The 15,665-nt window shown below is 34.2% G+C and overlaps 1 protein-coding gene across 1 annotated transcript in view; it reads left to right on the top strand.

Moving 5' to 3' along the window:
- LOC121380899 (rho GTPase-activating protein 190-like) overlaps positions 1-8,202 on the top strand; it is a 106,094-nt gene extending 97,892 nt beyond the window's left edge. Inside the window, exons 26-27 of the mRNA XM_041509928.1 lie at positions 4,308-4,425; positions 5,553-8,202. Coding sequence (XP_041365862.1) covers positions 4,308-4,425; positions 5,553-5,742 — 308 coding nt within the window. The 3' untranslated portion in view covers positions 5,743-8,202. The remainder of the gene's footprint in view (positions 1-4,307; positions 4,426-5,552) is intronic.
- The last annotated feature ends 7,463 nt before the right edge of the window (positions 8,203-15,665 follow it).

The following is a 15,665-nucleotide window of genomic DNA, read 5'->3' on the forward strand; positions in this document are numbered from 1 at the left end:
TTTATCCTCTGGCAGAAACCCTGCCTTGTTTTGACTCTGTGGCTTATGCATCACAATCAGTTGTGACCATTTTGTGAACACAAAACAACAAATTTAATGGAACGAGATTGACAGTAAGTGACTCAGTCGCTACATCAATATTTAATGCATTCTAGAGAGAAAAACAAAAACTGTAAATATGCATGAAAGTTAATGGTAATTAACTGTGGAGCTGGAATCACACTCTCAAAAGTAATTTATTCTTGTCATCTTGCTAAATGCCTGGTAAATATAGAATATGTAAAAACTCTCAATACCAGGTTCAAACTCTTGCCGGTATGGACAGCTGCTTCTAGGCACCTTTTTAGCTGCAATACAATCAAGGTGATGCTTAATTAATTGCCAGTTGTATATCTCATACCAGTAATGTTAAAAATCCTGTGGCGTATTAGTTTTTAACCAGCTTTTGCAGAGCAGGTGAATGTTTGCTAGACTGGTTTCGGCACTTCATGTAAACCCGAATGACCACATTGGGTTATTAATCAGTTGGTTTGCAAATGTTAGCATTGCTCGCTGTCACTGAATGTTTAATATCCTATAATTATTATATCCACAGCCATGAATTATATAAACCTACAAAAACCATTAAAAGTATATTATAGGCCTATAGTAAAAGACAGATTTTTTTTCTTCCGGGCCCAGTTTCACAAAACATCATAAGCCTATTTTTGCACGTAAACGTAAATCTACAACAAAAGTACAATTCTTATTACTGATAACTTTCAACTAACATATTTAATTTTTTTCCCCCCTTAAAATGCACCATCTTCCTCATTGATGTAATTTTCTACGTGAAATAGATGTAAATGTATGATCGGTATAACTGCTAGTTGCAGACTTAACTTGTGATGTTTTCGGACATGTTTTTCAAGGACGGAAATAAATAGTACAGTGAGAATAATTATTGTCATTTTTGTGGATACTGTTAAGCACTCACAGGAAAAGAAATATGTATTTAATTTCTACAAGTGTGCACTGTCTATACTGCAGTCTCACTGAAAAAGATTCATAACCTGTTTCCTCAAATTAACAATGCATTCGAAAACTCTTACATATATGCACATCCATTGTATTTTCATTATGTTTTTATTTTAAAGATTTCGATCGCCTTAAGTTTGCTTTTGTTTCTTTTCTTTAACATGCTAAAATTGGTGTAGGTATTTGACTCAAGTTTATCAGCACAAACATATACCTCATGCTTGGAATTTTATTTGCCTTAAAACTCTTTTCCACTGGCGTATTGACAAAGCTTGACTTAGTTTTAGGTTTATGGTGATTGAATGAAGTAGACCAAATATATCTACATGTATATATAAAATATATCTACTGGTACATGTATATATACAGAATATATCTATCTGTATATATACAAAATATATCTACCGGTACATGTATATATACAGAATATATCTACCGGCACATGTATATACATGTATACAGAATATATCTACAGGTACATGTATATATACAGAATATATCTACCGGTACATGTATATACATGTATACAGAATATATCTTCCGGTACATGTATATATACAAAATATATCTACTGGTACATGTATATATACAGAATATATCTACCGGTACATGTATATATACAGAATATATCTACCGGTACATGTATATACATGTATACAGAATATATCTACCGGTGCATGTATATACATGTATACAGAATATATCTACTGGTACATGTATATATACAGAATATATCTACAGGTACATGTATATATACAGAATATATCTACCGGTACATGTATATACATGTATACAGAATATATCTACTGGTACATGTATATACATGTATACAGAATATATCTACCGGTACATGTATATATACAGAATATATCTACCAGTACATGTATATATACAGAATATATCTACCGGTACATGTATATACATGTATACAGAATATATCTACCGGTGCATGTATATACATGTATACAGAATATATCTACCGGTACATGTATATATATACAGAATATATCTACCGGTACATGTATATACATGTATACAGAATATATCTACCGGTACATGTATATATACAGAATATATCTACCAGTACATGTGTATATACAGAATATATCTACCGGTACATGTATATATACAGAATATATCTACCGGTACATGTATATACATGTATACAGAATATATCTACCGGTACATGTATATACATGTATACAGAATATATCTACTGGTACATGTATATATACAGAATATATCTACCGGTACATGTATATATACAGAATATATCTACTGGTACATGTATATACATGTATACAGAATATATCTACCGGTGCATGTATATACATGTATACAGAATATATCTACCGGTACATGTATATATACAGAATATATCTACCGGTACATGTATATACATGTATACAGAATATATCTACCGGTACATGTATATATACAGAATATATCTACCAGTACATGTGTATATACAGAATATATCTACCGGTACATGTATATATACAGAATATATCTACCGGTACATGTATATACATGTATACAGAATATATCTACCGGTACATGTATATATACAGAATATATATACCGGTACATGTATATATATACAGAATATATATACCGGTACATGTATATATACAGAATATATCTACCGGTACATGTATATATACAGAATATATATACCGGTACATGTATATATACAGAATATATATACCGGTACATGTATATATACAGAATATATATACCGGTACATGTATATATATATACATTTAAATAAACACATGAATGTCTAGTTTAATTATTTCATGAATAGTTTATTGGTGAATTATTTAGTCCTACATTCCATTTTTAATCAGATTACATGGATACTATTTCAGTGTTACCACTAAGACCAGCGTTTAGAATTTTACAGTTATAATTTAAATTAATGCTATGTTTTACATCCAGTAGGCGATGATTAATAATCAATGTGTTCTGTTGGTGTCGTTAAACAAACCACATTAACTTGTTTTATTGTAATTTAGGACTGCCAAATAAAACATGAAATTAACACTATGGTCGAACCTAGTTACTTAATAGCTACATGTACTTAAGGATAATGAAAAATTACTTGAGCAAATGTTGTTTAATACAGATTGACCGATACTGTGTTTTTAAAAATAATTTTGGAAAATATTTTTTTCTTGTATGACAGATGGCTACTTATTGAGATTGGCTTCTAGATTAAGTTTGTGTAATAAATTTATATATTGCATACATTCAAGTTAGACTTTCCATTTAAGATTTAGTTTTCAATATTTTTGTGAAATGTAATTTTTGGTTTAAAATACTCTGCCTACAAAATATGTGACATTTTGATTTTAATAAGGTAAGAATATCTATATGTGTTAAACAATATCCACTTTCTTTTTTTCCTTTTTAATTTTTTTTACACATTTAGAAGACTGAACATGCATGAAAGTAATTTTCATAAAAGAGCCATCAAATGGAAAACGCTACAACTCGGCAAATATATATACATGTATATCTGTGGGTTTTTGTTTGTTTTTTGCAAATAACAGGTATTAACCTCAAAAATTACATCTCAGGTATTAGTGCTCAATCTTTATTGTATTTTTCAAAAATACAGTATCAATAATGTACCTTTCTCAACATCAAAGTAAATGATGGCCAACTTTGAGATGCATTTATTCTGTTTCTGACATGCTTAGTTGTAGGTTTTTGCATTTGACCAGTCTTCACTAGGAAAGGTGAGTGTGGAGGGTTGCGGAAACGATAACTCTCCTTTCCTGGAAAAAGCTTGAATCACCTCCGGCCCTTCCATTATTGATATTGATATGTAGCGCAGGTTCATTTTGTATTGGGGCGTCAGGTTTCTTTATCTAGCATTGGTACTGGTTAACAAAATGTAAGTTTAATGTCATGACTGGACTCAAGAACAATCAAACTGAAGATCTGTGGCATCAGATTTAGGAAAAAAATGTGTATTTTAGACAGTAGCTTGCGACCATTTGGTTGTTGATGATTGCCAAAGCATTACATAGATTTTCCTCTAGCCTTCCCCTACATATCAATATCAGTAAAGGGAAGGTTGGAGGTGACTCGAGCTCTCCTGAAAAGTGTTTGGAGAGTGGCAAATAAAATCTTTATTACATTTTTATTTAAAATTTCACACAATGGCTCACCTAGCACCATTTCAGGAGGGTGATCTTCAGCTCACCTTGATTTTGCTCATGGCGAAAAACCATATAACGGATCAAATGTGTTGAGAGTAATTTCTGTAACTGTATTTGCAGGTGTTCCAGGCAAGAGTAGTCGATTGCTGGCCTTAAGAGGCGTCTTCAAGAAATTACAACAGCAGAATTACGAACAGAATTTTCAAGTGCTCAAATATCTCATAACACATTTACACAGGTAATACTATCCAACTGATCACCATGGTAATATGTTGGGGTTTTCACATTATGGTGGTCATGGTTTAGTCATAGTCCTATATACATGTATTTAGAGAATACTCAGTGACCTAAGGGGGCGGGATTTAGCTCAGTCGGTTGAGTGCTCGCCTGAGGTGCTTGTGTCGCAGGATCGAATCACGTTCGTGGATCCATTCAAGTGATTGGCTTTTTTTGCGTTCCAACAAGTGCACCACAACTGGTCAAAGGCCGTGGTATGTGCTTTCCTGTCTGTGGGAAAGTGCATATAAAACTTTCCTTGCTGCTGATGGGGAAAAATGTAGCGGGTTTCTTCTGATGACTAATAGTCAGAATTAACAAATAATTGACATCCATAAGCCGATGATTAATTAATGTGCTCTAGTGGTGTCATTAAACAAAACAAAATTTAACTTTAAACTTTTTGACAGCGACCTAAAAGGCAATACTGTTTATCTTGTTGGAGTGAACTATTTTTGGCGAATGAAAGATAACATCGGTTCAGGATAAAAGGGTATTGCCAAATAGCGAGTTAGGAATTCAGTTTATTATCCAACCGGCCTCAATGGCGTCGTGGTTAAGTCATCAGACATAAGATGGGTAGGTACAGGGTTCACAGCCCAGTACCGGCTCCCACCCAGAACAAGTTTTAATGACTCAATGGGTAGGTGTAAGGCCACTACACCTTCTTCTCTCTCACTAACCACTAACAATTAACTAGCCCATTGTCCTAGACAGACAGCCCAGGTAGCTGAGGTGTGTGTCCAGGAAAGCGTACTTGAACCTTAATTGGATATAAGCACGAAAATAAGTTGAAAAATGTATCATAATTATAGGATATTAAACGAGCTTCCATTACGTATCATGTTTATGTCCCAAGTGAAATAATTTTCAGTTATCACAAGCTTTAGAGAGTGACTGAAAATTATTTCACAAGGGGCATAAACATGATATACGAAATGGTAGCGATAGATGATGTCATTGTGTGATGTCGAAGTGTTATGTCCCACTTGGCGTTCTAGTGGGACGTATCACTGTAATATGTACCAAGATATTTTTGACCATGTGTGTAATAAACTAAACTGTTTCATTCATTGTTTTTTTCTTTAGGGTTACGAAGCATTCTGAAATAAACAGTATGGACAGTCAGAACTTGGCTCGATGTTGGTGGCCGACAGTGATGCGATTGGACATTAAGTCATATGAACAGATGGGACAGTATTCGCGCTACGCGGTCGACATCATGCAGACTTTGATAGAACAATATAGCTTCTTTTTTCATGGGGGCGACGAAGTCTGAAACCATATCATTTTAATGTTTCATTTTTTTTAAAACATTTTTTTTGTTTTTTACATTCTTGTGATGTCTGAGGATTTGTTTGTTTTTCTCTGAAGCGGTTGAAAGAAGAAGAAAAAGTCTACTTGAGACTGGGTCTAGTGTTTTGGGGAAGATAATTCAGAAAGTGGTGCGAAGCATTGGGTTTTCTGTGACCAGTGGCACCAGATGTGTTATGTGTTTTGAGATTCAGATGATTCAGAAGACTATTCAGAAAATGAATCAGAAGATGATTCGTCATATCAAACTTTAATATTCTGAAGTTATTCATTTCACTTTGTTAAGGTCCAAAATTCACTTTTCAGCAGGGAAACAGCCATTCAGCTTTAAAAAAAAAAAAAAAAAAATCTGATTTAAGCTTAATTAGGCATAAAATTATAATAAGTAGATTGGATTTGATGTGAAATGTTGACTTTTTTTGTTATTAGGTATGATCTAGAGTGTTTGGCCTTTTATAAATTTTAATAATCATTTTGGTTTTTACTTTTAAATGGGTATCTTATCTCTTATATCTTTAATTCTTAATAGTATCCATTGGTTACGGAGAAAAATAAGGATACAACCAATGAAAAGTGCAGTACTTTAGTTGAGGTTTGGTACGTAGTAGTTTCAAAACAGGAGTGAAAAAACAATGTGTGTGAATTTGTTTACAGCATGGAAAGCATAATGATAGACACATAGTATTCCAGTTGTGTGAATACTGGTATGTGTGATTAATAATGAAAATTTAACACTCACAAATATTTTCTATTGACTAATTATACGACATATCAGGGTTCAGTCATAATTTAAAAAACCCCAAAACGCTCGTCAAAGTTTTATTTACGATTATGGATGATTAATCTTATCAAGTAAAATGTAGAAGCCTTTAGTTTTTTTTTAATAGCGACCAAAGAAATCACATGATATTCAGCGTCACTGAATCGGTGAATTGTTCACTTTAATCATTGTGCTAGTGTTAAAATAATGATTCTATTTGCCACATTCTGTACTTGACAACCACACACACTGTTTCTACCATGGATGGGAGGTGAATTGTTAACACAATGTTTTTCTCTTTTTTTTCTCTTTTTTTTTTGACCTGATTCTGTGATTGTTGAGTCCATTATGGCCTCTCCAGCTGTTCACTGTTACCTGCTCTCTTCTCCGAGACTGCACAGTTGATACATTTTGCCTTATATTGTTATCATCTACGGACTCTGTTAACATTGATGTTGTTACTTCTATTTATTCTTTAGTGTATGTGTACCTTAGAGACTTACGGATCAAGAGCTAAAACTTAAGAAAGATAATTAGGATGCATTTATTTCACATGATTTAAGTCTTTAAGTGGTATTCTCATTATGCGATTGTCACATGCAATTTGTCGACCCTACAAAAATTGGAACGTATAAGACTAAAGTCATTCCGATTTAGGTGTTCTCAAAGTATGATTCAGTTGCATGCAACAAGTCTGTGTGACTAAAACGCGTAATGAGAACATCCCTTTAAACAGACAAAATAAAGATGTGTGTGATTGTGACTACACATCAGCAGTTTTTGTAAATTATTAAATTTTAAATATAAATGGCTGTTTTAGGAATGTTACGCGCAATTAACAGAGAAATATATCCTGTAAATTCAGCCATGATTTTTTTTTTTAACTCTCCAGCACAAACAAAAGCACCATCTATTGGGTGTGGGTTGAATGCACACTTATACCATGTGGGTACTCTACCTATTTCAAAACACAGATGTATTAATTGTCAGAAATATTTTCTTTCTCAACATAAAACACATTTGTTTAACCTGGATTTTAAATTTTCCCTTTTTTAATTTTTTTTTTTAAATATATATTTAAGTGAACAATGTCTAAAAATCAATACCAAAATTACTTTTTGAATATATGACAACAGTTACTACTTTTTTTGCAAGCTGGCATAATTTTAACCTTTGACCTTTTCTAAACTAGCCTTCAAAATACATTCTCAGTAATATTATTAGTGGAAGAATGAAAGATTGTGATATTTTCTAATTTAAAAAAAAATGTTTTCCATCTATTCATATCTCCATGTTTTGAAAAAAACCCATATATGGGGACAATTTCTGATAGTGAAGAACTTTTTGAAGTGGGGGGACCACAATTTGCAAGATCAATAGTGTTAAACTGCTGAAAAACTATAAATAGATATGAATAATGAATAACTTTGCCATGTAACCCAAGCACAAAAAGAATGTTTACATGTTACTTATCTAGGTATGTAATGTCTTGTTCAACCCAACATGAAAGCAGTATATATTGAATAAAATAGTATAAGTAAATACTGGCCTTGGTGGCGTCGTGGTTAAGCCATCATACATAAGGCTGGTAGGTACTGGGTTCGGTGGTGTCGTGGTTAAGCCATCATACATAAGGCTGGTAGGTACTGGGTTCACAGCCCGGTACTGGCCTTGGTGGTGTCGTGGTTAAGCCATCATACATAAGGCTGGTAGGTACTGGGTTCACAGCCCGGTACTGGCCTTGGTGGCGTCGTGGTTAAGCCATCATACATAAGGCTGGTAGGTACTGGGTTCACAGCCCGGTACCGATCCCACCCAGAGCCCGGTTTTAACAGACTCGATGGGTAAATGTAAGACCACTACACCATTCTCTCACTAACAAATAACAGCCAACGCACTGTCCTGAACAGACAGCCCAGATAAGCTGAGGTGTGTGCTCAGGACAGCGTGCTTGAACCTTAATTGGATATGAGCATAAACATAAGTTGAAATTAAATGAAATGAAAGTAAATATGGAATTCAGATATGATACATGCAATACTTTGGATATAACTTTAGAAAGTTTGAGTATGATCAATACCCTCGGCCCTCTCAAATACACACCATCAAACTTTACATAACCAATATTTTGTTTGATTTTGAATTTCCCATGTGGTCGGCACCGGTTATATGAAGACGCGAATCATTGACCACTGAAATGGATGCCCTACTCTTGAACCACTACATCATTGCCTAACATGTTGTGTTGGTTTTAATTTTTTTTTAAACACATCTCAACACTTCACTTCATTGTTCAAAAAAACCTTTAATATTATGTAAGATGGTATCTTGGTAATAAGATACAATCAGTTATCACCCATGCTAATATATATATATATATATATATATATATATATATATATATATATATATATATATATATATATATATATATATATATATATATATTAATATTATATATCTTCTTTATGTGAAGATATAATTCATCTTTTTATGTTGGGATATTATTTTATCTGTTCATGCCATGAATCCATACTGTTCACCGACTGCTTGTGATATTTTGTTCATACCAGAACCAGTATGTAATGTGTGTTCATGTTTTATATTTCTTGCTATATTTTTATTATTCACTTGAGCTGCTTTTACCTTACACACGGAATGCGGTATAGGAATTTGATCACTCAAGGCTATTTTCCTTTATATGTTCATGGGATGGGACGTAACCCAGTGGTAAAATGCTCACTTCATGCACGGTCGGTTTGGGATCAATCCTCATTGATGGGCCAGGCCCATTGGACTATTTCTCATTCCAGCCAGTGCACCACAACTGGTATGTCAAAGGTCATGATATGTGCTATCCTATCTTGTCAGATGGTGCATATAAAAGATCCCTAGCTACTAACGGAAAAATGTAATGGATGTCCTCTAAAATTATATCAAAATTACCAATTGTTGGATATCCAATAGCCGATGATTAATAAATCAGTGTACTCTAGTGGTGTCATTAAACAAAACAAAATTTTTATATGTTCATGAGTCCATGATATGTGGAATGCGTAAAAACTCACTCCAGCTAGAGATCCATACCAGATGGAATAAATTCCACTGCAGTGTAGAGCCTGTACCACGTAAAAAAACCCTGCTAATTTTCCTGAGAAAGTACTGCTTGGTACAACATCCACATAGCCACTTCTCTCTATTAAAATACAGCAATGAAACTGTATACAAGTAAATAGTACATGTGGTATTTTTATCGCATTCTGTATATCGCATTCCGTGCTCAGCGTTTCGCTTAACGTGTTCAGGTAAAAACAGCTTTACTGAAGAGGTTAGTAGTGCTGCAGGGTTTTTATACATTACTACATAAACAATGCAACGCTGCTTGACTGCTTCTCATTTATATTTATTTTGTCTGTACGCAGGCTAGCTAATGATGAAATCCAGTCTTATTAGGGCATATAAATTGAATAAAACCAGCCTTGAGTTCAGTAAAGAATACAACATTTTGCTGAAACATTTCAATGTGAAACAAGTGCTTTGGTTAGGTTATTTGCCAGTAGTTCATCAAGTTTGCATTCAAGGTATAACTTGCCAGATGACTAACTAACTGAAGATGTGCGCGACATTTTGAAAAAAAAAAAGTCTCTAGCCATCGGGTATGGCAATTGTAGTTATTTACTAGCCCAACATTGAATATTACTAACCATCGGAGTGGAGCTACCATAATCTAGAAGCCCTGCCTCATAGCTGTTCTAAATATACCGGTAATACATGTATTTATGACACAAAAAAAACAGTGAAATAGAAAATAATTTAAAAATATAAAAATAAAATTATATATTTTTCACTGCTGTCATCAACAGTGCTTTATTTAAATCGATAATGTTGAACGAAATTAACACGCATGTCTCTCAAGCATGTTACAGTCGATTTTTCCTTCCTGAACACAAGGCTGTTATTATTTAGTACAAGTAGGGCAGATATCATTGAAGTCTCTAGTCTCCTATTTATAAGTATATCAATTAAGACAGTTGTGACATGTATCCTTGACTCTTGTGCCTAAAACACACTGGGGCTGGATCTGGGTACGGCAAGTATGGTACCAGTCGAAAAATCTATTCACTGCATCGAATGTCACAAAATACATCACCTCTGTGCTGGTATGACCTACAGACCTGGCAGCAGACAACATAGAACATGCACTATGGTTTGATGTAACAGATAAAAATCAAACTCCACTGAGGGGATTTGAACCACAGACTCTCAGTGTGAGAGTCCAGTGCGTTACCAACTGAGCTAATAGAGAAATCCCCACTAGCTACTGCCAGTAGGATCACTTTATACCAACACTACTACATAAGCAGGAGCACTACAACAACTTGTTCTGAATGTGCATGTTAAACACTCTGACCAGACCTGACCTGACCTGACCTGACCTGACCAGACCTCCAGAGCCAGTTTCAGTGTGGTTTAGGTCTTCATAAGAGGATGAGTAGTAAACAAAAGCAGGCCTATGAAAATCTGCAAAAGTTTCGTTCGTACGTCGCTCGCATAACTCTACCATCTAGCTACTGCCAGTAGGGGCAACCTTATACCAACACTACTACATAGATGGACCCAAACTCTCCAGAGCTAACAGATAGGAGCACTACAACAACTTGTTCTGAATGTACATGTTAAACACACTGACCAGACCTGACCTGACCTGACCTCCAGAGCCAGTTTCAGTGTGGTTTAGGTTTCATAAGAGGATGAGTAGTAAACAAAAGCAGGCCTATGAAAATCTGCAAATGTTTCGTTCGTACGTCGCTCGCGTAAAAATAGTTTTGTGGAACCCATTTTTTTTATTCGCGCATTGAATTTATGACATCATTTACATAATTTGTTTTTGCTTAACCCGTAAATGGTTGACGCAGATTTTCAATTCTAAAAGGAATCAAAAGATAACGTAGACATGTACTTTGTGGAATACTGGGCCAGATGAATTCAAAACATATGGTTCAAAACATTTCCATTGTTTTGATGGAGAGGAGAGTCTATGACTCTTTAGGTGTAGGGTCACATAAGCCTTGGGTTCTATGCCATGGCCCAATGCATGCCATAGTCTGGCTGTGCAGATACAAAAACCCCAAAAAACCACCCTCAAAGTGCTGTTTGATCTAAAAAAAAATAAAAAATAAAAATTGTTAATTAAATATGAAATCATTGGAAAATAGTTCAACAGTTGTAGTAATTAATCCATATGTATCTGGAGATTGATTCTGTAGTCAATGTGTGTGTAGCTTTTTATTCATTTGTGGTATTGCGACTCTGTATTACTCTATATATATTTATCTTATCCATCATAATCATTGTCACCATGTTTAAAACAAAAAGTCCATGAACACTATGTGCCAAGCCATTAACACACCAACCTCATTAACCATATCATGCAATTTAGTGTTTCTTAATTATAACCACATGGATGTGCTGTTGTGATACCACTGGCGTCTCCGTCAGACATTTGTAGTCTTGTGATAGTGTAAATTTAACCTAGAACACGTTGCCGTAGTTACCACTAGAGAAAGTGATTTTAATCACAGGTGTGTTCTTAGATACTGAGAGGGCTTAGTATCAAGAATGCCAGTGTACAATTTTTTTATCTTTTTTTTTCTTTCTTTCTTTTTTTAAAAATTAAAATGGAGAAAATTTCATATGGCAGCAATTTTTGCCTTGTTTGTGGTGCCTCTGCTTGGAGAAATCATGGATTACAAAATGTGACATGTTGATGTTTATTTGGGCAATTGGTATGTACAGGGATTATTTTAATTATCAGATGACCAAATATTTTCAAAATAAAGAAAAACAAATATTAAAGAGTACATCAAACATTTGCTTCAGTATATAATTGTTATTTCTTTCTTCTTTTTTTAAAAATCAAAAACGGGTTTTCAAATATATTCGTATGTAATCTCGGAAGAGTTACTCATTGGGTGGTAAAGTTTTGTCTCCATTTTAAACTGTTTATTATGGTATGGCACTGTCAGTCTGTCCGTCCGTCCGTCCGTTCCTGCATGTTCTATATCATGTTCATGATGTTCCTGTTCCTATAGATATCACATCATTTAACGAAGACACTTGTGAGGTCTGCAAAAGGCCTGACGGTATTAACTTGAGGTTTATGGTACAAAGGTGACATTGTTATTATTAACTGGCTTAACGTGTCCATATACCACTAGGGTTTCGGACATGCCTATCCCAAGTCCAGCCTCTGATAAGATCGGGGGTCTGACTCGGGACAGGAATTAAGGTGACTTTGTGCTGTTATAAAGGAACGAAGATTTCTTGTCATTGCCCAAATAAATACTAGTACACAGTGAAATCCCTCTAAACCAGACACCCGCAGGACAAAGTAAAAAGTCTTGTTTTATAAAGGTATCTGGTTCAGAGGGTTTGTTTTATACTAATTTTTAAAAAAGGGTCTCTGAAAACGTTTGAGGGATTTGTGATTTTGAGGGAATTCCGGTTTACGGAGCGTCGGGTTTAGATGGGATTCACTGTAATTGTTCTCTTGTTGAAATTTTTTTTTTTCTTTCCCAAATTCAATTATCAACCTGTTGTATCGATGAAATCTACTTTGTAATTTTTCCAATGTGTTTTTATTTATTATTCAAAACCACTTGTTTTTAATACTTTTGAAATCATAGGCTGTCATTTTGTACTATGTAGATGGCCATGAAAATACCATTGTTTTACTATTATTCGCTGGAGAAAGCTTCGACTTATATTGGCAAACTTTTTAGATTCTGACAACTTTGAATGTTTCAAGAGCTTATTGTTTTACCGCAAAATAACACCAGCAAATTAAGTTACTTCTAACATGTAGTTGTTATAGTTTTCAATTGGTATTGAAAAGTGATGTTAACATAAAATGTGATGCCAAATATGTAGTTGTGTAGAAATTACCCAGAAGCATTTTCTATTGTTTATGAAACCATACATTTTGGGGGCAAGAGCTATTTTGAAATTATCCTCGTTTTGTAATATGAATAACCATGTGACTATTATAAGCCGAGATTTACTCTTGTTACTGGTAAAGGAATTTTTGTAATAGGAGCAACTTAGAACAAAAAATTAATAAACATGTTCATAATAAAATTAATTAATTAATTTATTAAAATCTTATTTACTACCAAGAGGCATGTTTTAAGGGTCTTTAAAAAAATCCAAACTGTTTTTCCAAAGTGAAAACTCACTGTAATGCAATGTATCCTACATGTTTCGAATTACTTGTGAAATCTTCATTGTTTAGTATTACTGTTTGTTATTCATTAACTCAACTGTAATATACTCCACAGGCAGAACCTGTAACGGACTTTCTTCTTGCGAGGGGACCAAGTTCTGTTATAACCAAGTGCAATCGATCATAATTTATGTTTTTGTTTCCAACCAAAGATGTGTGGTTGTGTACATTCTGCTTGCTTCAATGTTTTCTTCGCTGTACATAGCAGTACTCACATTATACATGTATATATATATATATATATATATATATACTCCAGCTTGTTGCAATGTGCTTGTGCAATGGAAGGTTTTAAAATCTTTGGTCCATTGCTTTGTCACCACTGTAACGTGGTCCTGAAGCAGTTTCTCCCAATTGTTTATCAATTGCTTTAACATTGCTGTCCAAGAATAAAACTATTGTGTAAAAAAAGAAGGAAAAAAAAAAGAAGTTTGTTTCTATTGTTGTCGAGTGCTACATGTTCAATAGTACATGTAGCAGATATAGATTATTATTATACGAGCTTGTCGTACTGATTTTACTTAACGAGTGTCAGGAGTTTTGTATTGCCCAAGCGAGTGAGTGTAATACATGAATCCTGACACAACTTTTGTAAAGTTAGTACGACTCACACGTGAGTGTAATAATTTCTTTATTATACATATTATTATTGTAAATTTGTTTATGAATAACAAGGGCCATAAAAAAAAAATTTCAACAACTAGAAGAAGACGACAAAATGACGTCATATTTCACATGTACAGTCTGAGCTAGGACAGAAGAAGCAGTCATGTTATGACGTCGTTACACTTGTTCTTACACATGTGCTTTGTATGATTATTATTAACCCGGTTATCTTGAACCATGTGGATAGTAATACCTATTATTAGTAATATAGTAAAGTAGTATTTGTTATTGCTCTTGCTCAGAAATGTGTGCCATTATCAGGAAGATAATATAACAATGACCAATAGTAAAGTTTGTTTTCCTTAAAGACACCAGTAGAGCACATTGATGTATTAATCATCGACTATTGGATGTCAAACATTTGGTAATTTTTACATTAGTCTTAGAGAGGAAACCCACTACATTTTTCCATTAGTAGCAAGGGATCTTTTATATGCACCATCCCAGACAGGATAGCACATACCACAGCCATCGATATAGGTCATGGTGCACTCTGAGAAAGAACTAGACATCACTACAACAAATTAAAATAAATGCAAGTTATTAAATGTTCCCCTAACTTTCGATGAATATCCATAGGTTCAACTATAAACCAAGTTTCAGTAATCTAGGACATATAGTTTGTGAGAAACACTAAACATGAAAATATAACATCGAGCTAAACACAAAAGTTCACACTGCCACAGGAAAAATAATACCTTTATTTGTCTTTACCACTTTAAGGCGAGACAAAAACATTGATGAATAGAAGGCAGTATAGGTTGGTTTTGTTTTAACGACTCATCACTAGAGCACATTGAATTATTAATTATTGGATGTCAAACATTTGGTAATTTCGAGTCTTAAAGAGGAAACCACCTATGTTTTTCCATTGGTAGAAAGGGATCTTTTATATGCACAATCCCAGACAGGATAGCACATACAACGGCCTTTAATATACCAGTTGTGATACACTGGCTGGAGCAAAAGAATAACCCAGTGGGTCTGCCGACAAGGATTAGAAGGAAACGTTTTATTTAACAATGCACTCAACCATATAACTGTAAATAAAAACGAGTTAAGGACCACACCGGTATTAAGAGAGGAAACCTGCTGTCGCCACTTCATGGGCTACTCTTTTTGATTAGCAGCAAGGGATCTTTTATATGCACCATCCCAGACAGGATAGTACATACCACAG

This window comes from Gigantopelta aegis, chromosome 9, assembly GCF_016097555.1.
Source record: "Gigantopelta aegis isolate Gae_Host chromosome 9, Gae_host_genome, whole genome shotgun sequence".
Lineage (NCBI taxonomy): Eukaryota > Metazoa > Mollusca > Gastropoda > Neomphalida > Peltospiridae > Gigantopelta > Gigantopelta aegis.